This window comes from Schistocerca serialis, chromosome 1 (genome assembly GCF_023864345.2).
Source record: "Schistocerca serialis cubense isolate TAMUIC-IGC-003099 chromosome 1, iqSchSeri2.2, whole genome shotgun sequence".
Classification (NCBI taxonomy): Eukaryota; Metazoa; Arthropoda; class Insecta; order Orthoptera; family Acrididae; genus Schistocerca; species Schistocerca serialis.
This window is the reverse complement of record NC_064638.1, coordinates 391157659-391185345: the sequence shown is the minus strand read 5'-3', so window position 1 is coordinate 391185345 and position 27687 is coordinate 391157659. Positions and strand designations below refer to the sequence as shown.

At 40.8% G+C, this 27687-nt stretch overlaps 1 protein-coding gene across 1 annotated transcript in view; it reads right to left on the bottom strand.

The window, feature by feature from the left end:
- Positions 1–27687, bottom strand: part of LOC126471404 (bifunctional glutamate/proline--tRNA ligase) — a 252116-nt gene that overhangs the window by 121675 nt on the left and 102754 nt on the right. The window contains exons 10-13 of the mRNA XM_050099536.1: positions 24481–24728; positions 20086–20287; positions 19900–20012; positions 19693–19804 (exon numbers count right to left, since the gene is read on the bottom strand). Of these exons, the coding sequence (XP_049955493.1) occupies positions 19693–19804; positions 19900–20012; positions 20086–20287; positions 24481–24728 (675 nt within the window). The remainder of the gene's footprint in view (positions 1–19692; positions 19805–19899; positions 20013–20085; positions 20288–24480; positions 24729–27687) is intronic.

The window sequence follows — 27687 nt, the reverse complement described above, 5'->3', positions numbered from 1 at the left end:
TTTACAGCAATTCATTGGCGACTTGGCAAAACAGGATCATTAGAACAATATCATTGTGATGCAGGAAGACCTCAAACATGACAGGATGCTGCATTTGAAGAGACTGTTTTCGAGTGCATCAAGGAAGCACCCTGCAACAAGTGCTTGAGCGGTTGGACACAGCATGGGGGGGGGTCACTCATCGGTTAGTCTGGGAGGATTTGAAGAATGACGGCCAGCAACCATTAAGTTTCTACCCTGTCCAAGACCTAAATGCTGTGGCGGACTATGAACACAGGCTAGGGTTTTGCTGGTGGTTTCTGCGACGTGTTGCATGAGACCCCTACCTCCCCACCATCATGTTGTTTACTGAAGAGTGCACCTTCCATCAGGTCTATGACAAAATAAAACACCTACAGCCATCCTTATAATTTTATTTTATTTCAATCAGTTTCAACACTTCAGTGCGTCATCTTCAGGCTGTTGTTGATGCGGTATGGGTTGATATGATCCCTATATATATATCACATCAGTTGTCAGCATAAATGGATACACAGACAATGTGTCAGCACTCCAACCATCAACCGCTAACTGCCTTTACAACACTTGAAACGTTCATTACTGAGCACGGGGAAATCCTCATGTCACATACATTCACGGATACCAGGAACTGTTTTTGCACAACATTTGGGCAGTTATTGTGGGTGACCATCTGATTGGGCCGGTCTGCCTACCTGCTCGAATTACTGGGGCAAATTACCTTCACTTATTGCAAGAAACTCTACCCAGCCTGCTGGAAGTTGTTCCCCTGGGCATACAGCTATGCATGTGGTTGCAGGATGATGGGGAGTCTGCACATAAAAGTCGTGGTGTGCAGGGATATTTAAATTAACTCTTCAATGGATGGGTAATTGGCAGAGGTGAGCAAAAGACATGTCCCATGCGATCACCAGACCTCACGCCACTGGACTTTATCCTGTGGGGATTCTTCAAGTTTCTAGTTTACCCACCAGGATGCCAACCATGCCAGGGACCTTTGAAAGAGTTTGGCAAAACACCGTTTGACGTTACCAAGCTTGTGTCACGTCAGGTGGTTTCCATTTCAAGCACCTACTTTAAGTACAGAAGGTTCTAGCTAAAAAAAGGCCCTTTTCAGGGTTGACACAATTTGTACAAATCCGTTCAAAAACTGACAGCTGTTGACGGGTTTGTTCCCAAGTACGTCTTATCATGTAAACTGCCTTAGATACATTGCGATTTCTAGCAGGCAAAGCATTTGTGGTCATGCGTTGTCCAGAGCAACTGGCGAAAGGGCAATCCAGCAGCCAATCGCAGTGTGTGGCGCCAAGTTTCCGTAGTTTAAAAATTGTGTGCTGTCGACTTACAAAATATTAGTAATTCTGGTTCCTACTGGCATCAGCTATTCAGGGTTAAAATTTCATGACACAATTTTTCTCCACCCTGCATGCTATACATATACAGGGTGTACGTAAAATCTCGGAACAGTTTCAATTATTTATTGCACAAGAACCAAACAGTGTACAGATATATATATATGCCATTTTGAAGAGAAACCTTGACAGTTTTTTTTCTTTTTTCTTTTTTCTCCATGTATACTGCTGCAGCGCAGTTTGGTAATTTGCCAATAGTCAGCACTAGTTGCAAACATGGCGAGTTCAAGTGCGGAGCGAGCTTTCTGTTTGTTGGAGTTCGACAAAAACAAGTGTGCTACAGCAGTTCAACAGATGTTTAGAATGAAGTACGGTAAGAAGCCACCAACAAGGAAGGCATTTACCACTGGCACAACAAATATGTTATGACAGGTTGCTTGTGCCCGGCAAAGAGAAGCGGAGGTCCGAGTGTGAGTGAAGTGAATGTGGAGCGTATACGAGAGACAGTCAGAAGCAGTCCAAAGAAATCGGTGCGTTGTGCATCCTGTGAACTCAAAATGGCTCCAACGACAGTGTGGAAAGTCCTGCGAAAGTCCTGCGAATGAAACCATTCAAATTGGAGCCGCAGTCAACAATGGCATGCTGGCACGGGTATGGCAAGAATTCGATTACCGTATTGACATCTGCCAGGTCACTCATGGTTCACATATCGAATGTTTGTAAATAAAATTTTCGTAGTTTCTCTTCAAAATGCAATATGTATGACATCTGTACAGTGTTCAGTTCTTGTGCAATAAATAATTGAAAGTATTCTTGGACTTTATGTACACCCTGTATGTGTGTGTGTGTGTGTGATGAGGAGGGAGGGGGGGGGGGGGGTGTTGCGCGTGTGCACCCTTGCCTTTGTGCAATGAATACTTTCACCTAAGCGAGAAGTTACTCCAGGTTATTATCTGGTGGGAAATGAGTGAATGAGAGCATGTAGTACATGTTAACATACTGACTTCTATGCTCCCAAAGTCGCAATTTATCTTCAAAATCAGCTGACCCTGAACATTTCAGAAGTTCTACTACAAGATTTTTTCTAACATATGTTTTCATCAATATGCACACTTAATGAACTGAACAGCTGTCTTAACTGTTTATTATTTTTGGTAGTACATTGCATTAACATGAGGTGGGTATTTTTGACAGTACTAAACTAGATGAGGTGCAATTCTTTCAAAGTCTGAAGCTAGTCCATTTTTGAAACATCAGTTAATAACTTTAAAAAAAATTATAAAATAAAATTTACCACCTTTTCTTTGGATGCTCCTATGCTCAGCTGGACGAAATAATGCTAATATCAGCAGCAAAAATAACAAATTCTACATCACGATTCAAATAAAATGGTAGATGATTAAAAAGAGCAACAACAATAATGACCACATAATGTAACCCTGTAGAACATTAACTGTGGTTTCTTCTTGTCATGTTTTAATTTGTCTTACTCGTACATATTAATGAAACTTTCTGCACCCTGTTACTCGAATAGGAACTAGGCAGCTACTAAATCACAGGAACTTAATTTCTCTAATGGATTGCTATGACTGACAGAGTGAAACGCCTTCGATACATGGCAAAGGATACAACTGATGATATTCTATTATTTAAAAATTTAATGAGGTACCATCAACTTGATATGATTTTTTAATTTTTGAGAGACATGATTTATTTTCCTTATTTTAAATGGAAATGCGACAGAAATTTTCATTTCACTAAATTTTCTTTGTGTTACTTCTTTAGTGTATTGTTTTGCTCTCATTTTTGACTTCTAGAACCAATTTCTTCAATTATTAAGAAGTAATTACTGGTAGTAAAAATATACACTGGTGACGCCAAAACATTATGGCCACCGCTTCACAGCTTGTTTGTCCATCTTTGGAACGAAGTACAACACTGATACTGCATTATTATGGATGTAACAGTTTGTTGGTAAATTTGTGGAGGTATGTGGCATTAGATATCTACACACAGATAATGTGATTCATGCAAATAATGGGCCGCTGATTTGCGTATGCTGATCACGCCTAATAGTGATAATAGTGACCCAGATACGTTCCGTAGGGTTTGCATCAGATGAATTTGGTTGCTGAGACATCAATGTGAGTTCACTATGATGCTCCCCTCAAACCACTGTAGCACAGTTCTGGCACTGGGACCCAGACAACTATAATACTGAAAGATGACACTGCCGTTGGGGAAAACATCAAGCATGAAGGGATGCAGATGGTTCGCAGCTATCAGTGTGTCTTTGATTATCATCACATGTCCCCTGCAAATGCAGAAGAATGTCTCCTGTAGCATAATACTGCTCCCACCAGCCTGTCTCCGTGGTCTGTTTCCACTGATTGATAGTCAAATCCTGATGGTGCCATGCCCACTGCAATTGTAACTGATGAGGCTGCTGGGCCAACATGTGAACATGTAAAGGTGGTTTGCTGCGGAGGTCCATGTTCAAGAATGTACGATGAACAGTGTGCTCCGAAACACTTGTGCATGCAGCACTGCACTTTTTTGACAGCGATTTCATAGATCACCATCTATCCTACTTTACAGAGCAGACAAGCCTCCGAGCTCCACGTTCTGTGAAAAGTCGTGGATGATGAAGCAATTAGCACCTGATGTTAGTTTCACTGTCGTCCTACTTCTTTCCATGGATGCTCATGACAGCAACAGGTGAACATTTGACTAATTTTACTGTTTTTGAGATACTCGTTCACAAGCATTGTGTAATAATAACATGTTCTTTGACAAAGTTGCTTACCACAGTGTATTTCTCCATTTGCAGCCCATATCTACGCTAGGGTGATCCCATCTGTCTCTGCTGCGCTTAAATACTTCCCACAGTGGGTCATGTGCCCACACCATCACCAGGTGGCATCCAACCTTACGGTGGGCAGTGGGCATAATGTTTTGGCTTCTCAGTGTATGTTGCACATCACATTAATTGTCCTTTTTAATGCTCTTGAGTCTCTTCAATAAAAAGTCTTTTACAGCTTATTTCCCTGTCTCTTTTAACAATGTAACACAATAAATGAAATTCCTGGATGGAACAATGTATAAAATAAGGGAAAGGCTACAATTCACCTACAGTGGACTGATGTGTGGTGCACAGATGCATGTAACAGAAAACAGCACTCACACTAACTTTCAAGCTCTTGATGTTTTTCTAGTGAAAGTACGCACATTCACACACACAACCACACAGACATCCAAACGAACACTACCACAGATGCAGTAAGACTGGTTATTGAGAGCAGTTGCCTGGACAGAAGGAGATGGGGACCAAATAGGGAAGAACACTTGGAGCAAGGTGAGAGTGATAAGAAAGTGTGAGGCAGGTCTTTTGACAGATGATTCAGTGGCTGCTCAACAAGAGAAATGGAGTTCATAGTGTAAAGCAAATAAGAGGTATAGAGAAAGGAAAGGTGATGTGAAGTGCAGCACAGAGAGTGCTTACACGAGGGCAGAGAAAGGAGGGGGGGGGGGGGGGGGACCTGGGAAAAAACAGCAGTTGCAATCTGGGTGGGGAAGAAGCGGTGCAAGCAGAAGTTAGCAGAGGTTTAGGCCAGGGGGATTCAGGATATGATCGAGAGACAATTCTCACCTGTGTAGTTAAGAGAAACTTGGCCTGGAAGGGAGTATCCAAATGGCTTGTGCAATCAAGCAGCTTTTGAAGTAATTTGTGTTGTGATTTGCAGCATGTTTGGCAACTGGATCGTCAAGTTTGCTACGGTTTGTGTGAGTAGACAGCTGTTTACTTGCCATGCTCACATAGAATACTGTACAGTAATTGATGCACAGTTGATATATAGCATGGCTGCTTTCATGGGACACATCTTAATCTTGTGCCTATAAGCGAATTCCCACAGGGTGCAGGATTGCGAATAGAATTGGAATGGGGATCAACAAGGATACTCTATAGGTTGGGTGGGTATGTGGGTGGATGGGAGGGTGACTGAATAGTACATTGTGTGATATGGGTATGATTTTGGATACAATCTCAGGGTGCGGCAAGAGGTAGTCAAACCCCTGGTGGAGGATGTGGTTGACCTTTTCAAGACCGGAAGGATACAGGAAGATATGAGAAAGCTGGTGAGGAGCTGTTTAACAGGGTTACTGGTGTCAGAGGAGGAGGTGGCACAGGAAAACTATTTATGGATGAGCTGCAAAGGACACTGTCTATCAGTAAAGTCTCTGGCAATCTTATCAGCATATTTTGGTAGCTCCAGCTTTCCGCTGCAGATGAGGTGTGTAGAGGTGGTGAGGCTGTAGTGAAGAGACTTTTTAACACGGAACAGGTGCCAGCTGTCAAGTAAAGGCACTATATGTGGTTGTTGTGCTTGATAGGAACAGATGTATTTATGGAGCCATCTGAAATGTAGAGACTGACATCCAGGAAGGGGACAAATTTGGGATTAGGTGTTGGGGTTATGGAGAAAAGAGGAAAGATTGTCCTCACCATGCATCCAGATAATGAAAAAGTCATCAATGAATCTGAACCAGACAAGGGGTTTTAGTTGTTGATTGGATAGGAACGATTACTTCAATTGACCCATAAATAAGTTGGCATAAGATGGTGCCATGTGAGTACTGTTGGCAGTACCAAAGATTTGTTTATACATTTGGTCCTTGAAAGTGACATAATTGTGGGTCAGGACGTGGTTGGCTAGGAGGATAATAAAGAGGTGATGGGCATAGTATCTCTAGGATATGGGTAAAGATACAGTTCCATGGGCATTTAGACCAAGGGCATGAGGAATGCTGGTGTGTAAGGACGCTGCATACGTAGTAACCTACAAGGAGTCTTGTTGTAATCGACGGGAATTGTGGAAAGGTGGTGAAGGAAGTAAGCAGTGCTTCAAATGTAGGACGGAAGGTATGGACAACAGTTTGGAGGTGTTGGTCAACAAATGCACAGGTTTGTTCCATGGGAGTATTGTACCCAGTCTCAATAGGATGAGCAGTAAGGAGTCCTGTGGGTTTGGGCTTGTAGAGTTTGGCAAGCAGGTAAAAGAGTATGGAAGGTTAGTGGTATGAGGAGGGAGATGGATTCATATCTCAGGTTTTGTATTGGACCAAAGGTCTTCAGAAGATTTTGAAAGTCATGTTGGACTTCTGCGAAGGAATCATCGCCATATGGCTAGTATGCAGGGTGTTGGAAAGTTCGCAGAGATCTTCAGCCACACAGCCACCATGATTCATAACCACTGTGGTGGAGCCAGGTATGTGGGAAGGATGATAAGGTCGGGATTGGTTTTCAGGTTACGGAAAGCTGTGTATTGTGCAGGAGTGATGCTGGACTCATTAGGGAGGGATTTAGAAAAGGACGGTGAGGATAGGATAAAAGAACAGGAATTCCTGAAAAATTACCAGAGGATAACCGGGTGGAAGAGGAGCAGGATCACGGTAGAAGCGAGATTGAAACTGTTGTCATATGGAGTTTTGGGTTAGTTGTTGTCAGTGGGGTGAGTGTCAAAGAAATGTACCAAGTAAAAGAAACATGGTCCTTTAAAAGTCTAACATGGTTGAACTTAGGTTTTGGGACAATCGTGAGGCTTTAGAGTGTACTGAGACTTCTGCAAGCGTCAGAGGTTTGACAGAAAGACTGTCAACAGTGTTAAGGGATGGATTTTCTGGATCAGTGTGTTTTATGAAGGGTGGAGGACGTTTCAGGGATGTAGAGTAATTCGGCAAGGCAATGTTGGGAAGCTATGAGCAGTTTTCTGGTGAAGGAGGGTGTTGGATCAGAGAGGTACATCCCTTCTTGGCTATAGGTAATCCAGGAATGCATACGACAGCAGTAGCTGGGACAGCTTCATCAAATGGCACTAGGAATGCTGTTTCAACTACTGAAGAGCAAGAGTTTCTGTTGCAGTGATGGCAGCCAAGAAATTGTGGTCACAGTGTAAAAGAATTTTGCGAAATGAGAAGAGGCTGTCAAGTTTGGTCTGGGCTTGGATTGTATGATTATGAAGGACTAGGTTGGTGACAGCCCGTGATGTCAGTTTCAATTGTAAAACCATTAGGTGGGATATAATGTACGAGACAAGATTTTGGAGAGAGGTTGTGAGACTGGAGTTTTTCTACGGCAAAGGAGAGTTTGCAGAATTGGCGAAGGTAGAATGAGCAGGGATTCATGGTTGGATGGTCAGCAGACAAAAGGAGTGACTGAAAAAAAATAATTAAGAAAAAGGTTGCAAATAAGAAGGTGAAAACTTATGGCCAAAATGTTAAAACAGAAATAAGTAGTAGGTACAATATAGAAAACCATGTTCAAACTTAGAAGGGTGCTTAAAAAATGTTTTAAAGAAGCAGAAAGTAGTAGTCATACTCGTACATAAATAATGCATGTCTGTCAACAGTCAAGTTAAACATCACGAGCTGCTAGTGGAGAATATGTTAAAAACAACACTGAGTTAAATGTTACAATAGGAACTGTCACTGGAGAGCAGGGAGTTGTGGTACAGCAAGGGGACTGATGACCTCAGATGGTAAGTCCCATAGTGCTCAGAGCCATTTGTAGTACGGCACTTTTAGCATGGTGGGACTTTACAACAGCAGGTGCTCAAACTGCAGAACATATGGCGACCAGTGTGTTTTGAAGGCAAGATAAAATGGTATGGAACAGAAGATGGCCAAATCGGCAATGTATAACATGATTCCATTACGACATTACAAAGTATCAGGGATATAGAGATGGGTAAATGTATCAATTTGATGTAAGGGTCACTAGTCTGGAAATGAATAACTCAAACATTGAAAGTGAAAATTGTTCCGATACACCTGACAGTGGAATATCTGTACCAGTATTGTTGTTGCTAAGATTATATGGTAGGCAACTTTCAGAGGTAGTAGTATGGACCAAACAAAGAAAAAGGTCTTGTAAACATGGACTCTTAAAATGCAAATCTCACGAGTTATGAGTGCTTTTTCAGTAAAAGGGAGATGTGTTCCAAAGTAGTGATGATAAACAAGTGCTCACGGAATTTTGGATCTCATACTTACTAGACTTCTTTCTTGTTTAGGTTCATAATACCACACCTGAAAGTTGTCTACCCTACAGTCTTACCAACAACATTACTGGTACATGTATTCTGCTGTCAGATGTATCAGAATGATTTTTACTTTCAGCTTTAGACTCTGGCATTTCCAGACCAGGATCTATTATATCACATAGATATGTCATTCCTCACCATTAAAATCATCATCATCATCATCATCATCATTATCATCCCCACAGGCTGTGACATTTACTGATCAAAATTAATCCAGACCTTGCATGTGCTACATCTCTGTGTGTCATTGCAATCAAGATTTCAGGGGCGGTCCATATCACACTCTAACCAAAAGATTACATACTCTATCTCCTTTCCATTTTATAATCAATTACTAAATAATGTCAAAAGCTCACTCCTACATAAGATCTACGGATAGCATATTTATCTGCTGATGTCATATTTCCAAAACTTTATCACAACAAATCATACTGAATGACACATTTTGGTGAGCTCTTTAATGCCAAAATACACTGCTGGATGCTTAATGTTTTTTTGTGTTTTCAATTCTAAGCTTGCAATGTTTAATGTTTAGTGTGTATTCAATTTGTGATCTTTATGAGTTTGTGAGATGATACGGATTTTTCTGTAATGTCACAGGTCTTGGCAGGAAGAAGAAGACTAAGCAGCCACCATGTTGATTTAAGGGGCCCTCGCATTTTCAATAATACTGTCAAACCATCAATACACGGACAGTCTGAAGGTTCGTACTGACACATTGTCAATACTACAAATACTGAAGAGCAGTATTGATGACCCTCAAAATATTCTCAATACTGTCAATACATAATGAATGTCTGAGGTCCAGTATTGACGGTCTGATAACATTCTCCATTCATAAGTTGACAGAGCTTTGTGAACCAGCCATATGGAGTTAGTATGCACAGTTCTCGTTCTCAATTTGTGTTGGACTTATCATGTCTCAGATTAACTTTTTCAAACTAGTCTTTTAACAGAACAATATTAATAGGCCTATGCAAGGATAAACATTGTATATACAAGGGGCATTTGAAAAGTCCATGCAAAAATAAAAACTACTAACATGTTTGGGGTAAACCTTTTTTATTTTTCGACGTAGTCTCCTTTTACATCTACATCTACATTTATACTCCGCAAGCCACCCAACGGTGTGTGGCGGAGGGCACTTTACGTGCCACTGTCATTACCTCCCTTTTCTGTTCCAGTCGTGTATGGTTCGTGGGAAAAACGACTGTCTGAAAGCCTCCGTGCGCGCTCGAATCTCTCTAATTTTACACTCGTGATCTCCTCGGGAGGTATAAGTAGGGGGAAGCAATATATTCGATACCTCATCCAGAAACGCACCCTCTCGAAACCTTGTGAGCAATCTACACCGCAATGCAGAGCGCCTCTCTTGCAGAGTCTGAAACTTGAGTTTTTTAAACATCTCCGTAACGCTATCACGGTTACCAAATAACCCTGTGACGAAACGCGCCGCTCTTCTTTGGATCTTCTCTATCTCCTCCGTCAACCCGATCTGGTACGGATCCCACACTGATGAGCAATACTCAAGTATAGGTCGAACGAGTGTTTTGTAAGCCACCTCCTTTGTTGATGGACTACATTTTCTAAGGAAACTCCCAATGAATCTCAACCTGGTATCCGCTTTACCAACAATTAATTTTATATGATCATTCCACTTCAAATCGTTCCGCACGCATACTCCCAGATATTTTACGGAAGTAACTGCTACCAGTGTTCCGCTATCATATAATCATACAATAAAGGATCCTTCTTTCTATGTATTCGCAATACATTACATTTGTCTATGTTAAGGGTCAGTTGCCACTCCCTGCACCAAGTGCCTATCCACTGCAGATCTTCCTGCATTTCGCTACAATTTTCTAATGCTGCAACTTCTCTCTATATTACAGCATCATCCGCGAAAAGCCGCATGGAACTTCTGACACTATCTACTAGGTCATTTATATATATTGTGAAAAGCAATGGTCCCATAACACTCCCCTGTGGCACACCAGAGGTTACTTTAACATCTGTAGACGTCTCTCCATGGAGAACAACATACTGTGTTCTGTTTGCTAAAAACTCTTCAATACAGCCACACAGCTAGTCTGATATTCCGTAGGCTCTTACTTTGTTTATCAGGCGCCAGTGCGGAACTGTATCGAACGCCTTCCGAGAGTCAAAGAAAATAGAATCTACCTGGGAGCCTGTATCTAATATTTTCTGGGTCTCATGAACAAATAAAGCGAGTTGGGTCTCACACGATCACTGTTTCCGGAATCCATGTTGATTCCCACAGAGTAGATTCTGGGGTTCCAAAAACAACATGATACGCGAGCAAAAAACATGTTCCAAAATTCTACAACAGATCAACGTCAGAGATATAGGTCTATAGTTTTGTGCATCTGCTCTGCTTGAAGACTGGGACTACCTGTGCTCTTTTCCAATCATTTGGAACCCTCCGTTCCTCTAGAGACTTGCGGTACACGACTGTTAGAAGGGGGCAAGTTCTTTCGCGTACTCTGTGTAGAATCGAATTGGTATCCCGTCAGTCCAGTGGACTTTCCTCTGTTGAGTGATTCCAGTTGCTTTTCTCTTCCTTGGACACTTATTTCGACGTCAGCCATTATTTCGTTTGTGCGAGGATTTAGAGAAGGAACTGCAGTGCGGTCTTCCTCTGTGAAACAGCTTTGGAAAAAGGTGTTTAGTATTTCAGCTTTACGAGTGTCATCCTCTGTTTCAATGCCATCATCATCCCGGAGTGTCTGGATATGCTGTTTCGAGCCACTTACTGATTTAACTTAAGACCAGAAATTCTTAGGATTTTCAGTCAAGTCGGTACATAGAATTATACTTTCGAATTCACTGAACACTTCACGCATAGCCCTCCTTACGCCAACTTTGACATCGTTTAGCTTCTGTTTGTCTGAGAGGTTTTGGCTGTGTTTAAACTTGGAGTGAAGCTCTCTTTGCTTTTGCAGTAGTTTCCTACCTTTGTTGTTGAACCACGGTGGGTTTTTGCCGTCCCTCACAGTTTTACTCGGCACGTACCTGTCTAAAACGCATTTTACGATTGCCTTGAACTTTTTCCATAAACACTCAACATTGTCAGTGTCGGAACAGAAATTTTCGTTTTGATCTGTTAGGTAGTCTGAAATCTGCCTTCTATTACTCTTGCTAAACAGATAAACCTTCCTTCCTTTCTTTTATATTCCTATTAACTTCCATATTCAGGGATGCTGCAACGGTCTTATGATCACTGATTCCCTGTTCTGCACTTACAGAGTCAAAAAGTTCGGGTCTGTTTGTTATCAGTAGGTCCAAGATGTTATCTCGATGAGTCGGTTCTCTGTTTAATTGCTTGAGGTAATTTTCGGATAGTGCACTCAGTATAATGTCACTCGATGCTCTGTCCCTACCACCCGTCCTAAACATCTGAGTGTCCCAGTCTATATCTGGTAAATTGAAATCTCCAACGAAGACTATAACATGCTGAGAAAATTTATGTGAAATGTATTCCAAATTTTCTCTCAGTTGTTCTGCCACTGATGCTGCTGAGTTGGGAGGTCGGTAAAAGGAGCCAACTATTAACCTAGCTCGGTTGTTGAGTGTAACCTCCACCCATAATAATTCACAGGAACTATCCACTTCTACTTCACTACAGGATAAGCTACTACTAACAGCGACAAGCTACTACTAACAGCGACAAGCTACTACTAACAGCGACAAGCTACTACTAACAGCGACAAACACGCCACCACTGGTTGCATGCAATCTATCCTTTCTAAACTCCGTCTGTGCCTTTGTAAAAATTTCGGCAGAATTTATATCTGGCTTCAACCAGCTTTCTGTACCCATAACGATTTCAGCTTTGGTGCTTTCTACCAGCGCTTGAAGTTCCGGTACTTTAGCAATGCAGCTTCGACAGTTTACAATTACAATACTGATTGCTGCTTGGTCCCCACGTGACCTGACTTTGCCCAGCACCCTTTGAGGCTGTTGCTCTTTCTGTACTTGCCCGAGGCCATCTAACCTAAAAACCGCCCAGTCCACGCCACACAACCCCTGCTACCCGTGTAGCCGCTTGCTGCGTGTAGTGGACTCCTGACCTATCCAGCGAAACCCGAAACCCCACCACCCTATGGTGCAAGTCGAGGAATCTGCAGCCCACACGGTCGCAGAACCGTCTCAGCCTCTGATTCAGACCCTCCACTCGGATCTGTACCAAAGGTGCGCAGTCAGTCCAGTCGACGATGCTGCAGATGGTGAGCTCTGCTTTCATCCAGCTAGCGAGACTGGCAGTCTTCACCAAATCAGATAGCCGCCGGAAGCCAGAGAGGATTTCCTCCGATCCATAGCGACACACATCATTGGTGCCAACATGAGCTACCACCTGCAGATGGGTGCACCCTGCACCCTTCATGACATCCGGAAGGACCCTTTCCACATCTGGAATGACCCCCCGGTATGCACACGGAGTGCACATTGGTTTTCTTCCCCTCTCTTGCTGCCATATCCCTAAGGGGCCCCATTACGCGCCTGACGTTGGAGCTCCCAACTACCAGTAAGCCCACCCTCTGCGACTGCCCGGATCTTGCAGACTGAGGGGCAACCTCTGGAACAGGACAAGCAGCCACGTCCGGCCGAAGATCTGTATCAGCCTGAGACAGAGCCTGAAACCGGAGAGGCCTTCCGTTCAGCCCTCCGGAATGTCTTTCGCCCCCTGCCACACCTCGAGACGACCTCCCACTCTACCACAGGTGAGGGATCAGCCTCAATGTGGGCAGTATCCCGGGCAGCCACAGTCGTAGTCCGATCGGGGGATGCGTGGGACGAGCTGGCGGTCCCCGACAAACCCCCATCCGGACCCCCACAGTGATGCCCATTGGCAACAGCCTCAAGCTGTGTGACCGAAGCCATCACTGCCTGAAGCTGGGAGTGAAGAGATGCCAACTCAGCCTGCATCCGAACACAGCAGTAGCAGCCCCTATCCATGCTAAAAACTGTTGTGCAAAGAACGTCTGAACTAATCTACAGAGAGCACAAACAATTCGACACAAAATTTAAACGGGTATTAAAATAGAAGATTGCCTAGTAAATGCAGTAATGCTGCTACTTGCGCACTGCTGACACACTGCTCGGCGGCGGAAGGAGACTACGCGATTTTACACTATTCAGGTACTAAAACGCGATGCTACAACTCTCAAATACTATAATACGACCGAAATTTATGAATTGAACTATGTAACAAATAAGTCACCTAAGAGTATACGACTTGCTGCTGGCAGCTGCTTATCCAACGGTGGCAGGGAGCACACTGGCTGTGACCAACCGACACTGGCCGTTCAAAACAAAAACAGAAGACAGACGACTACACGAATTTACACTATTCCGGTACTAAAACGCGATGCTACAACTCTCAAATACTATAATAAGCCCGAAATTTATGAATTAAACGATGCAAGTACCAAAAACACGCAAAGAAATTAAGAATTAAACTATGTAACAAATAAATCAGCTAAGAGTATACGACTTGCTGCTGGCAGCTGCTTATCCAACGGCGACAGGGAGCACTTTTGGACTTTTACACTTTGTCCAATGCTGTTCTAATTTGTTGATCCCTTCCGAATAATAGGAATTACCCAAGTCTGCAAAATAGCTATTAGTTGCTGCAATCACCTCCTTGTTTGAATAAAATCTTTGTCCTGCCAGCCATTTCTTTAAATTGGGGAACAAATAGCAGTCCGAAGGAGCCAAGTCTGGAGAATAGGGGGGATGTGAAACGAGCTGGAATCCTATTTCCAATAATTTTGCAACCACAACTGCAGGTGTGTGTGCTTGTGCATTGTCGTGATGGAAAAGGACTTTTTTGCGGTCCAATCTCCGGCGTTTTTCTTGCAGCTTGGTTTTCAAACGGTCCAATAACAATGAATAATATGCACCTGTAATAGTTGTACCCTTTTCCAGATAGTCGATGAGGATTATCCCTTGCGAATCCCAGAAGACAGTCGCCATTTTTGGTGCAGATTGTCCCTTGGTAACCCATTGTTTAGATTGTTTATTGGTCTCAGGAGTATAGTAATGTATCCATGCTTCATCCACAGTGACCAAACAACGCTTAAAGTCCTGTGGATTCTTCCTGAACAGCGGCAAACCATCTTTGCAACACTTCACACAACCTCGTTTTTGGTCAAGCGTGAGCAATCACGGAACCCATCTTGCAGATGGCTTTCTCATGTCCAAATGTTTATGCAAAATATTATGTACCCGTTCATTCGAGATGCCCACAGCACTAGCAATCTCATGCACCTTAACTCTTCTGTCATCCATCACCATATCATGGATTTTATCAATGATTTCTGGAGTCGTAACCTCCACAGGGCATCCGGAACGTCCAGCTCACTTGTACCCATACGGTCACTCATAAAATTTTGAAACCACTTATAAACTGTTCTAATCGATGGTACAGAGTCACCGTAATGTTTATCAAGTTTCTTTTTAGTCTCCTGAGGCGTTTTCCCCTTCATAAAGTAATGTTTAATCACCACACGAAATTATTTTTCGTCAATTTTTTGACAATCACTCAACTTCCTTGATTCACACGAATGCCACACACAAAGAAATAGACTAATATGGCTGAAACTTGGCGTGCATTCTTTCCAAAGATGCTACTAACTAAACATGACCTCGATATGTGCCCCGGTGGTGCCACCTCTCGGACTTTGCATGGACTTTTCCAACGCCCCTTGTACTACTTTCGGGAGATCAACAGAGAACACTCTACAACACTGCTTACTTTATTAATTTGAAAATTTTTTATAGGTTTGTGAATTACATAGCAGGTTGGAAAAACCCTTCCACTTTTAAAAATATATCATATGTCTGCAATGACTAGTAAGAGGTCTGCAATACGTATGTCAATTTCATCAAATTACCACAAGTTGTAAAAGATGTTTTGCATTAATTGCCTGAAAATATCCTTGCTAGGCAATTAAAATTGCTTCAAAGGTTTTCATAGAATTTTAGTAATTGATTTTGCTGATATCACAGAACTAAATTTCGACCATTTGAATGACCTGCCCATCGCCAGAAATCTCAAATGTTATTGTACTCCTAATCTCTCGTCGACTGTGGTTGCCTCTCTCATTAACATATTTTATATCTTTATTTTATCTAATATTGACATTAATAACTTGTCCTACGCTGCAGGACTCGTTGGAAAATAACTTTTGGGCCCGTGGTTCTGATTTCAGTCAGTAACATGTGACTAATCACTCTGTTTTTCAAACCACTCTCGGAATCATTTCCTCTTTTTCATTGTTTTCTCTTGCTTGCAAGCTATAGCTAATATAATTGCAGCACAAGCTTTCCTTTGGGTGTTTGACATCTTAACCTTGTGAAACTGCATTGTCAACTGATAATTTTGGTCACTATTATTGTTGATGTGAGGTCACTTAAATTTATTGGTTATTTGATAAACTAATATTGTCAATAAATATTAAACATCTGCAGGTATACTTAAATGCTTGTGAAGCTAACACCCAATATTTGTTGGTTTTCATATTTATACTTGTGTGTTATGAAAATATGTAGCTTAAGTGATACACCGCATTAAAGATTTGCCCATAATACATCATTTTTAGTATGGTTTGTTGAGCTAAACTGTCGGAAAAGTTATGTCGGTGGGGAAACATGTTACCACCCATTTTCAAGACTTTGTTTCGCAGGCTAAAAAGCTAGTTACAACAATGGGATTGCTTCTTATCACCTATTAATGCACATTTTGCTTCCTTTAATTAGTTTGTTTACAGGGGAAAGCTGTTTGTCTCCACTATTGTGCTGCAAAATGCTTTAGCACCATTTCACTGAATTTTGGAAGATTCACTATTTCTTTTTCAAGAGAACGCATCACAAAAGATGTAAGTCTGTCCCAGTATTTTGTATGAAGGTTTTTAGCCGTTTTAGTGTTGAGAAGCAATATTATGCCTCTCCGGTCATCACTGGAAAAGTCACTGTTATCTTCAGTGGTTCAAAACATTCAGGAAAAGGCATGGCTAAGTTGTTTCATAGAGAAAATTCATTAAAGTCAAAACCGCTGACGGTTTCATGAAATCCATTTCAAGATGTAACTGAAACAAATTAAAAATTACTTTCAGTTCTTTTTCTGAGAAACAATTTGTTGGTTTTGAAAACAATGGCAGTTCAAACAGCTGTGCCACTAACCGATCATTAAAAATGGATTGATAACTGATCTGAAACTTGATGTGATCATAGATGTCTTGTGCACACACCATTCTGATTCTGCGAACCCTCCCAATGACAGTCAGTGTTAAGTAAAGCCCTAACTTGTTGGACAGATACTGCAAAGTAAGATACATATTCAACAGTTTTCACTGCATCAGTATTAGTTTGCTGTAGTTCACTAAGAGGAATGTGACAATGAAGCATGAATTTATTAAAAAAAATGTAATCAGAACACGAACTCTCAATCTTGAAGGGAACGTATCAATCCCATATCGTTGTTTATAGAAATGAAATGTCATATGGTGAGGGCCTCCTGGCGGGTAGATCTGATTGCCTGGTGCAAGTCTTTGAGAGGTGTCGCCACTTTGTTGACTTGCACGTCGTTGAGGATGAAATGATGATGACACAAACACCCAGTTTCTGAGTGGAGAAAATAGAACCCAGCCAAGATTCGAATCCAGACAAAATTCAACAAGCTCTAACCTTTGAACACTTCAAAAAGTCTTATGATTGTATCCACAGATCTTCAATGATGAAGATACTAAGAAATTTTGGACTCCATTCCAAATTAATATAAATGATAAAATTAAGTCTAACAAACACACAATCTAACAAAGTTCAGAAGAGAAATATCTGAGCCATTTACAATTACAACAGGGTTAAGCCACAGAGATGGTTTATCGCCATTACTTTTCAACTGTGCTCTGGAGTACACGACATCGGAATGGTGCAAGGAAAGTTCTACAGGCTTAAGAACTGGAACCAATAAATGTCAAATAAACTTAAAATGCCAGATGACTTAGTGCAACTAGCTAATAACATTCACGAATCCAGAAATCATATAACAAGACTACAAAATATAGCACAAAGAATAGGACTCCAGATCGCATTTGAAAAGATTGAGGTAATGGCGACAGATGCACTAGCAATCAATCACTTAACAGTAAACAAGGAAAGTAAAAATAGTGAAACAATTTGAATACCTAGGAGAAATTATAACATACAACCTGGACGAGAAACATGCATGGCGAGAAAGAACTAATAAAATGATAAAAGTCCAAAAATTAACATGTTCTACATAGAATATGAAAAACTAAATTAAAACATCAAAAGGCAGTGATTCAACCCGAGGTGACGTATGGAAGTCAAATCTTTTCAAAGTCCCTCAGAAAATCAGAATTGACAAAATCTTAACAGTAAGAGAGAAAAATAACTAGAATACACAAAAATACAAAAATCAAAAAGATGGACAATGGCGGATAGTGCCAACTGAAGTGGTGAACAGCGATCTGAAGCCCATTACAGATACTATACTGAAGGATTTCTTTATTTTGGTCACATTGTGAGGAAACCAGAAACCAGATTACCATGAAAAATTATTGTGGAACTTTGGAACATGGAACAATAAGTAGGATGGATACAGGAAATCACAATATGAAAGAGAAATAATTAACCCTGGATGATTTGCAAAATAAAACAGAAAATTTAATAAAACTGAAAAATATAAAGATAACAATCAAACCATACAATGACAAACAATGAACAATAAAAAGGTTATTTGCATATGAGAATGACGAAAAAGATCAGAGCAAAAGAAAAGGTACTGGGCAAATCCGAAAGAAAACTTATTGACATGGATTACCAGAAAATGATCGACTGAAGTGGTCCAAAGAGGCCACAAAAGCAGAAGCAGGAGATGGACACTTCTTAGGACTGCATTTTTGTTGCTGGGAAAACTGCTTTAAAAATAAAAAAACTACGTTGAATGTAGAGGAGGCACTGCGTCTCTTGTAAATGTCCCCCCTATCAAAATAAGTTCTTCCTAAAATCTTCCACTGTTTTGTTATTATCTGAGGAGGAGGAGGAGGAGGAGGAAATTTGTGTTTAACATACTGTCAACAGCGAGTTCATTAGAGACGGAGCACAAGCTCGGTTTAGGGAACGGTTGGGAAGGAAATCAGCTGTGCCTTTTCAAAGGAACCATCCCGGCATTTGCCTGAAGCAATTTAGGGAAATCATGGAAAAACTAAATCAGGGTGGCTGGACACGTGTTTGAATCGTCGTCATCCTGAATGCGAGTTCAGTATGCTAACAACTGCGCCCCCTCACTCTGTTAGTCATTATTCACCCTAAACGTTTTCCTTCAGTATTTATAGACTATGTATAGTAAAGCTATGTAATGTGATTACTATGCATTATGCTCTGATGATTCATTTCCACAGAATACGTGTGTGAGTGTGTGTGTAACTTCTGCTTGTTGTTTGTACACATTATCAGTGTAATCGGTGTACCATTAAAATTACCACAAATCAATAACTTCTTTCTGTATGACAAAAAGCACAATAAGGCATCAAAATTGTTCATGAAAATTATGCTGTTACCCAGTAGGGACTTGTACACTGTTACAATAAATATTACACTGTCCAATATTAAATCATAAGCACTTGGTTCTATGTCCTGGTCAACACAAAAAAATACTTACTTCCATATTTCTGAATTTATATTAATTGTTTTTATTAAATTGAGCACTACGCCTTTAATCATGTTGGATCAGCATAAATTTGCATCCAATTTGTAACAACTTACTTAAAGAAGGAAGAAAGGAAGATTCCGATTGTCATATCATTGGTGACAATGTCATTAGAGATGGAGCACAAGGTCGCATTGGGGATGGTCCTGTCCTTTCAAAGGAACCATCCTAACATTTGCCTGAAGTCATGTGTGCAAATAACAGAAAACATAAATCTGAATGGCTGGACAGGGACTGTAATACACAGGATCATGCCAAGTAAAGCACTGCAGAATTTAAACCAGTCTTCATGTTGATGACAGTTTTACCGTTTACACTAGTAGAGCACTGTGGTATTTACACCGATGACAGCTTTGCCATTTTTACCTTAACTGTAGGTACTTTAATTGTAACAAAGAAAGCAAGAAACAAAAAAGGAAGCAAGTAATCATTCCATGTGGACAGTGAGATATGTTCAATGTATTACCTTTTTGGTGTCAACTTTGGAACTCTTTGGTTTTCCAACAGTAGGCATATCCTTTGTATGACCATCCGGAATATGAAATAATATTATGGGACCTGCAACACTGGTATATACACTGTAAAATAAAAAATAAATAAATAAATATAAGAAAGTAGTTGTAAGAATGAAATAATCACTATAGAAAAATGAAAGCAGATATTTTATTCTTACCTTGGTGGTCTATAGGGCCTGTCACATATAAAAAAGCCCTTCCTTTGAAGTTGTATGATATCACCCTTTTTCACAGAAGCTAATTCTGGATCACCCAGCAGATGTACCTCTGTCTACAATTAAAAACAATGGTAAATCAATCCAAATACAATACTATTTCAAAAGATATGTGTAATTATCATATACCTTTGTTTGGTGGTTAATGTAATCCTTGAAATCTTCATCTTTTCCCAAAATGGCCTTGCTAATAATATGATCAAAGTAGACACATGTGCAAGGTACAAAGGGTGCTTTACTTGTCACTGCCAACCATGTTAATTTTGGTGTCTTTTTGTAATCTTTATTTTCAATATTTGGTTCAGCTTCCACAGTTATTTCGCCGTTTGTGCTGAAGAGATGAAGGAGCCAACAAATTATTGCATTTTCCAGTGTATAAACACATTATGACAAATTAGATGCATTGTTCATTCCATACTCAGGGAGAGGAATTCCACACGGATGTGAAAAAATGCCAGAAAAACAAAAAATACATAATGCATTGATAAGGAATGGCATGTTAATGTTTTTAAATAGAATGAGGGAGAAATAGTCCTGAAATATGTGGAATAAGTAAAATTTTTTAAAAATATGGAAAGGATAGACAGCTACACACTACATACCAAAGGCATTGAGTCTCAGGCAAGCACAAAAAAATGATGGAACACACACACACACACACACACACACACACACACACACACACACACACACGCGCGTGCACGGGCATTGTCTCTTGAATGCTGGAGCCTGACTGTCAGTCGGTTCCAGCACTAAGAAACAGTGAGTATGTGGCCAAGTTGTGCTTGTGTGCAACTCAGTGGCTCCTCATGTGGCGAGTAGTAAGTTATCCTTTCCATATTATTGTTGTTACCTCATCCAAGACATTCCATTGTCTGAAAAATTTTGCATACATTTTCATTTAAAAATTAAAAGAAAACTTATCACATGTATTTAAATATAATCATACTAAAGTCAATACTATAATTACTACGTTACAGCCATTAAGTATCATGGAAATAAAAGAGTTTACATAGCTTGTTTGCATAGATGGAGCAAGGACTCTCAAAGAACAGACAAGAAGGGTACAGGAACTTTATAAAATAAATTTGTGGCACTACTTGATGAAAAAATAGTGTCAGCTGATAGCACGCGTTCTGAGGTATTTGGAAAAATGGGAGGGGGAAGTTTGTTTGTGTGTGTGTGTGTGTGTGTGTGTGGGTGGGGGGTGGGTGAGGGGGATTACACAGCCAGACAAAGTCTTAAATATACAATTAAGATCATGCCAGGTGGAAAAACAGAGCTGTTGGATGCTACCATTGTCCACAGGTATGTTTGTCAAAATCCTAGTAAGGGGTTCTGTGAATGGTTCACAGTAATTATTTTGGTTGAAATGGCGATTCACCACGTGTGTCTATGTGCAAGATGTTTAATTGGCAGTGACTGGAAATCTGTCACAGATTTTCTCCCTTCTTTCCTGTACTAAACCACTATTCGTTAACCATGACAAAATCCGCACGAGTAGGAAATTGTTAATCCTTTCCATCCAACAGTGAGTGGTGCTCGACATTGCAAATTTTGTTTTTTCTCCAATGTCGAGCCTCATTTGACATGATCTTTTGCAGAGCTCTCAGATGCGTCATTCTTAAACCTACCCGAACTAGGCATCAATGCTGCACAGTACTGCCATCTAGGGAAACCTGTGTGTAGCAGTTGTGTTGAGAGACAGGTTGTACTTATCACATTCATGTTAGTAGGCATGAAATGGCTAGTTCTTTAAGCACAGTCCTTTCTGAGGAAGAGATTGTAGTGGAGCATTTGGAGGGTTGTCTAAGTGAAAATAGGAGTGGCAATGATTTTGATCATGACAGTGATTGGTTGGTTGTTTTGGGGAAGGAGACCAGACAGCATGGCCATCGGTCTCATCGGATTAGGGAAGGAAGTCGGCCGTGCCCTTTCAGAGGAACCACCCCGGCATGTGCCTGGAGTGACTTAGGGAAATCACGAAAAACCTAAATCAGGATGGCTGGACGCAGGTTTGAACCGTCGTCCTCCCGAATGCGAGTCCAGTGTCGAACCACTGCGCCACCTCGCTCGGTTGACAGTGATTCATCAGTAAACAATGGAAACTGTCCATCCTCAAGAGTTTTAAAAAATGCCACATGATAATTAGTTTTTTATTGTAATACTTACAAAAATAGATTTGTTTTAATGTATACCCTAATGTCAGTGGCCTCATTATTTACACAACGGGGCTCGTGCAATTCTCTCCGATGTGCTTGGCAGCAGCAATTTAAATAAGAGTGCACAGAGATGCCCTGTGTCTGCATTACAGAATGCAAACAGTTAAGAATTTGTTTATAAAATAATTATTTGTCAAAACTTGCAATGTCTGCTTCAATTGGATGGTGAGATTCTGACAATAACAGAACCAGTCAATTCTCTTAGAGGAAAGTCAGAGTGTGCTTGTTCCAAGGACACTGAAGAAAAGATTTGCTGTAGGGAGAGTGAAGAGGAGACTACCTTCAGGGATGCTGTCGAGAACACACTTCACCTTAGACACCTGTGGAAGATATTCATAGAGAGAGAGAGAGAGAGAGAGAGAGAGAGAGAGAGAGAGAGATGTTTCCGACTTGGAGCAAAGTGCAGAGGTCGAGCTGGACACAGAACTTCCAGCTACTACTGCAGCAATGCTGCATACTTGCACCATTCAAGAGTGGTAAGCACGTGCCGTTGATGCAGCCACTGAAGCAACAGGGGCATGAAGTTGACTAATTTGCACTGGGGTTTCATTGCACAGATTTAATATTCACAGCCAGCTAATAGCACCTATTATGTGTGTTGGAGAAAGTATTTGTATTCGTTCTCTCTTCTCTGGGGATCTTTCTTTAAATCACTAATCATTTTTGCACTCATTGGCTGTATTCGTGATATAGTTCCATGCTATGCTTCCATGTGTCCACCAACCTGTGTCAAAGCTGTAGTTCGTACCTATAGTCTCTTGTCAGCTTATTTACCAAATGCCTCACAACATATCCTATCACCCACCCCATCCTTTTCCGTGAAGCAGTGCTATAAATTTATTTTATCTCCCATGTGATTTAATGCCTGTCCTGTGAACCCATATTATACTCAGCATTTTTCTTCAACATCTCATTTCAAAAGCTGCTGCTGTTGCAACCACCCTATAGAAAACAGCATCATATCTGTGTGAAGTGCAGTACCAATACTTTCATGCTTTATTGGGCCACCACTAGTAACTTTCATTTAATAAGGTGTTATCCATTGTGTAACATGGTTTCCCTTAAATTTGTGTGATATTATGCGGAGCTTTCCTTCCCTGTAGGTTATCGGGATTGGATCTGTAGCATCTCAGGGGTGTGCTAAGCTACACTGCTCAACCGACAGCACACAACATATTTAAACAATGAGTAGTTGACAAACACACAGAAACTTATTCACCAGACATTTTATGTCAACTTTGTCTCTTCAACAAAAATGCAAATTACTTTTAATCTCATTCTTTGCAACATAATGACGATAAGTTGGGCTTTTGGGGTGCTCAACTGCACGATAATCAGCGCTCGTGCAAAGATCCAACCTTTTACACAGTCCAATCTCACCACATTCATGGATGATGATGAAATGATGAGGACAACACAAACACCCAGCCCCCGAGTTTGCAACATAAATGTATGACTGCAGAGCAGCAATACATTGTTATTACTCTTCATGTAACTCTCAGAGTTAGGCATCAGTTCTGGAAGAAGGATTCAGGTCTTGCAAGTGCACACTGATTCACAAAGTGATATTTTCACAAAGAAAGAAATTACTACTCATTTGAAAGTAGAGCATAAATGTGGAGATTTGTTTTTTAGATATATTGACAGCTGCAGGTATTGCACCAATCGTTGATCTTCGGCAGGTCTTCCTGAATTTTGTTACCGTCTGCTGGTGTTGCAACCACCCTACAGACAACAGCATCATCTATGAGGGTACCACAGATTTTCTACCACACCAGATATGTGGAATTTACACCTTTTCTCTACCTTGTTTGGCTTAAGTGATATTCTTGGAGTTTCATTTTCATGATTAAGAGCTGAAAATTTGTTTTTATAGCAGCAACAGCATGTGTTCTGAATACAACAACTAATCAAAATCAAGAAAATCGAAAATGTCATTTACGCGGTATTGTTTAATGTATTTTCAATAAACATTTTTTCACACAATGAAATGAAATGATCGTATGGCATTGCTGACCAGGAGGCCCCATGCGGGGAAGTTTGGCCGCCGTATTGCAGGTCCTTTTTAGTTGACGCCACTTCGACGACTTGCGAGTCAATGATGATGAACACACAACACCCAGTTATCACGAGGCAGAGAAAATCCATGTCCCCGCTGGGAATCGAACCCGGGACCCCATGCGTGGGAAGCGAGAGTGCTACCGCAAGACCACGAGCTGCGGACTTTTTCACACAAATAATGGTTCTATGTATACAAGACATACTAGACTGACAAATATTTTAGAGTATCAATGGAACTGACCTGTTAATCTTCTTGATCATCAGATTTCCCCAGTTTATAAATGTAGCATTTTCTCCTTCTTTCAGAAGATTTACATCCTCACTGTCGATTAGCAAATTAGGTCCTGTCCAAACAGTTTTGGTACCAACATCTGGATTCTTAGGGTGTTTCTGCGCAATCAGTGGTGCTTCAATTACCCCATTTACTTTCACATTTACGGCTCCCTCTGACAAGACAGCTGTGTATCTAGGGGCAATTGGATCTATTACCTGGAAAATGAAATAAACAGAACATTAATGGTGGATAATGATCAAAAATTGTATTATACCACATACATATACTTCTCATGAAAGACACAAATGGTTAGAAAGAAGGAACTTACATCAACTGCATGCAGAGTATAAATTGCAATGGAAATAAAACAACAGAATGTGATGTGTGAGATTCAAAATTTATATGTCGTACTTTCATGGAAATATTTTAGTATACAGTGTGGGACAATTAAGAAAGGCAACACATGTATCCAAAATGACTAAATATATCGAGGTGCAGTTTTCATTAAATTGTAGTGGACAATGTGGCAAATATTCTAACATATGCATGTATTTTTTAATGTTTATAACTGCCAAATTAAGAGATCACCTTCTCTTAAAAACAGAAATACGTACGTTTTCCTGTGGCATTGGATACAGGCTTTGAAGAGGGTTCCACAACATAACTTTTATGGAATATTGTAACAAGGCAACAGCACCACAAACCATTGTCCTGCCATCAAGTGAAAGCATCCCTCACATGTCCGTCATACAGTATCAAATGTAAATAAATACTTACCTCAGGTATGGTTTGTATGTTCACCTAGGACCTTGAAGCCCTTCAGTCTGTGCATTGCTGTGATAGCTATGAGACAACTTGCTCATGAAGCTATTCAGACTTTCACACTGCAAACGATAGTCAAATAGGAGTATATGGTTTCTGTGCATATTCAGTATCATCAAATTGTCAGAGAAGCAGTGCAGTTGTAGGCTGGAAGGGAAAGCCCTGACAATCCGTCTTTGCAAACATAATTAGGAAAATTTCAAGAAACTGGAAGTGTGAAGAATAAAACCCATCAATGAAAAAGAACCACAACTAATGAAAGAAATGCGACCAATATTTTAGCAGGAGTAACACACAATCTCCATGTCATTACCAGCCAACTTGAATGTGCAAGTGGGATAAGCTAAACGAGTGTTCTGCTAGTACCACATTCCAATGTATATAATCCCACCTACCCTTTTGATGACAGCTGTTTGTGGATGAAGCATTGTTTAAAAACTGTGGGCAATAAATCTTCACAATACGCACCAACTGTCAACTGAAACTCCACAATGGTTGAGGGAAGTGGATAAGCAATGACCTTGGTCTGTCAACGTGTAGTAGGCACTTTTCAAGAAGTGCGTCATCGGTCCCTATTTTATTGATGAAACTCTAAACAACTACAAGCATCTGTAGAGGCATGCTGCTGCAGTTCAGTATCAAAATGACAAATATGCCACCCATGCAGATCGTGAAAGAACTTGTAGAATGGTTGAAAAAGAGACTCTTATTTTTTAGATGACGTCATCACCAGAGATGAGACATGGGCTCCTGTGTACGACCCAGAAACGAAGCCTCAAAGCTGAGAGTGGCACACATCAATGTCTCCCAGGCCCAAGAAAGTAAGAATGAGCAAATCAAAAATGAAAACTATGCTAGTCACCTGCTTCGGTGCAAAAGACTTGATCCATTTGGAGTTCATACCGTGAGGAATGACTGAACACAGCTTACCACCTTGGACTGTTAAAAAGAATAGCAGATCGTATCACCCGGCCGATACATATGCCCACTTCAACACAGACACTGCGTCAGGACAACGTGCTGTGCTACAATGCTCTGTTGATTCAGGAGATCCTAGGGAAGTGCAACTTAGCAACAATGTCACAGCGGCCCTACAATCCCAACATGGCACCATCAGATTTCTTCCTTTTTCTGTGCATCAAAACCAAGATGAAGGGGTGCCCTTTTAATACCATTGAGGATATCCAAAAGGCAGCAACACATACTCTAAATGAAATCCCAGTCACCACCTTCCAGAAAGTGTAACAGGCATGGGCAATAGCCAGAAGAAGTGTATCACTGCTCAAGGTAAGTACTTAAAAGAATTTTAATAGATTGTATGTTTTGGATCAATAAATTTTTTTGTACAGACACAATTGCATTGTGGTTGGTTTCTACCACGTTTTTGATATGTAAAACATGCCACAGAAAAGAGTTTGTTCACCTAGTGACAATCCTTTGCATCAAGATGTGCCACTAAATAGCCAGGCACTGGAGTTACTGTGGAGAGCTGTTGAGTTTTAAAAGCAGGAGAAAGGATAGGTAATTAGTCATGGACAGCCGTCAGTTCCTGCAGATGAAGTAGTAGAATCCACATCAAAAACTCTTGGAATTAGTGCAATAACAGTAGTAAGGGAGTGTTGCTGCAAAAGTTGAGAGATGTAGACGTCATCCGTAATGATTACAAGGTATGTGGATCAGATAATGTATTCTTAGCAACACCTGGAAACGAAAATCAGCCTCACCCTGCCACAAACATAGATTCTTTCCAGACTGATGATATCTGCAGGCATATTTATGCTATCTACAGCAGGAAAGACTATTCTACCGTAGCTAAGCTGCTAGTGTCATTAAAAAGAAAGTGAACTTTTCAAGGGTGGGAAAATGTAACTAAAAATTGGGCTGAAAAGTATCAGTTTCTGTTACAAAGTGCTAGATGGATGCAAAGTCCTGTTAGAAATGGCATATAATGCAATGACTTTAAACATATTCTTTCACAAATTTGTGGGGGAGGACATTCATTCCACAATGTGGCTAGACAAAATGCGAGTTAATGCCACGAAAGCTGTCAATGAATGTTGGACGGATGACACGCCAAGCAACAGTGATCATCAGCTGATGGGAAGAGGAGCAAGACTGATTGTGGTTGACGCAGGTTCTTACAGTGGTTTTGTTCCTGTTGCACGTTTAGTTCTTCGGTCCAAAATAACAGGTGATTACTGTGAAGACATGGACCACACATCATTTGTTGAGTGGTTCAGAAATCTTTTAAAACAGTTTTCTGTCCCTACAACAATTCTAGTAGACAATGCTCCATATCATTCAGTGATACTGACCAAAGGCCCAACCACAAACGACTGCAAAGAAGCTACA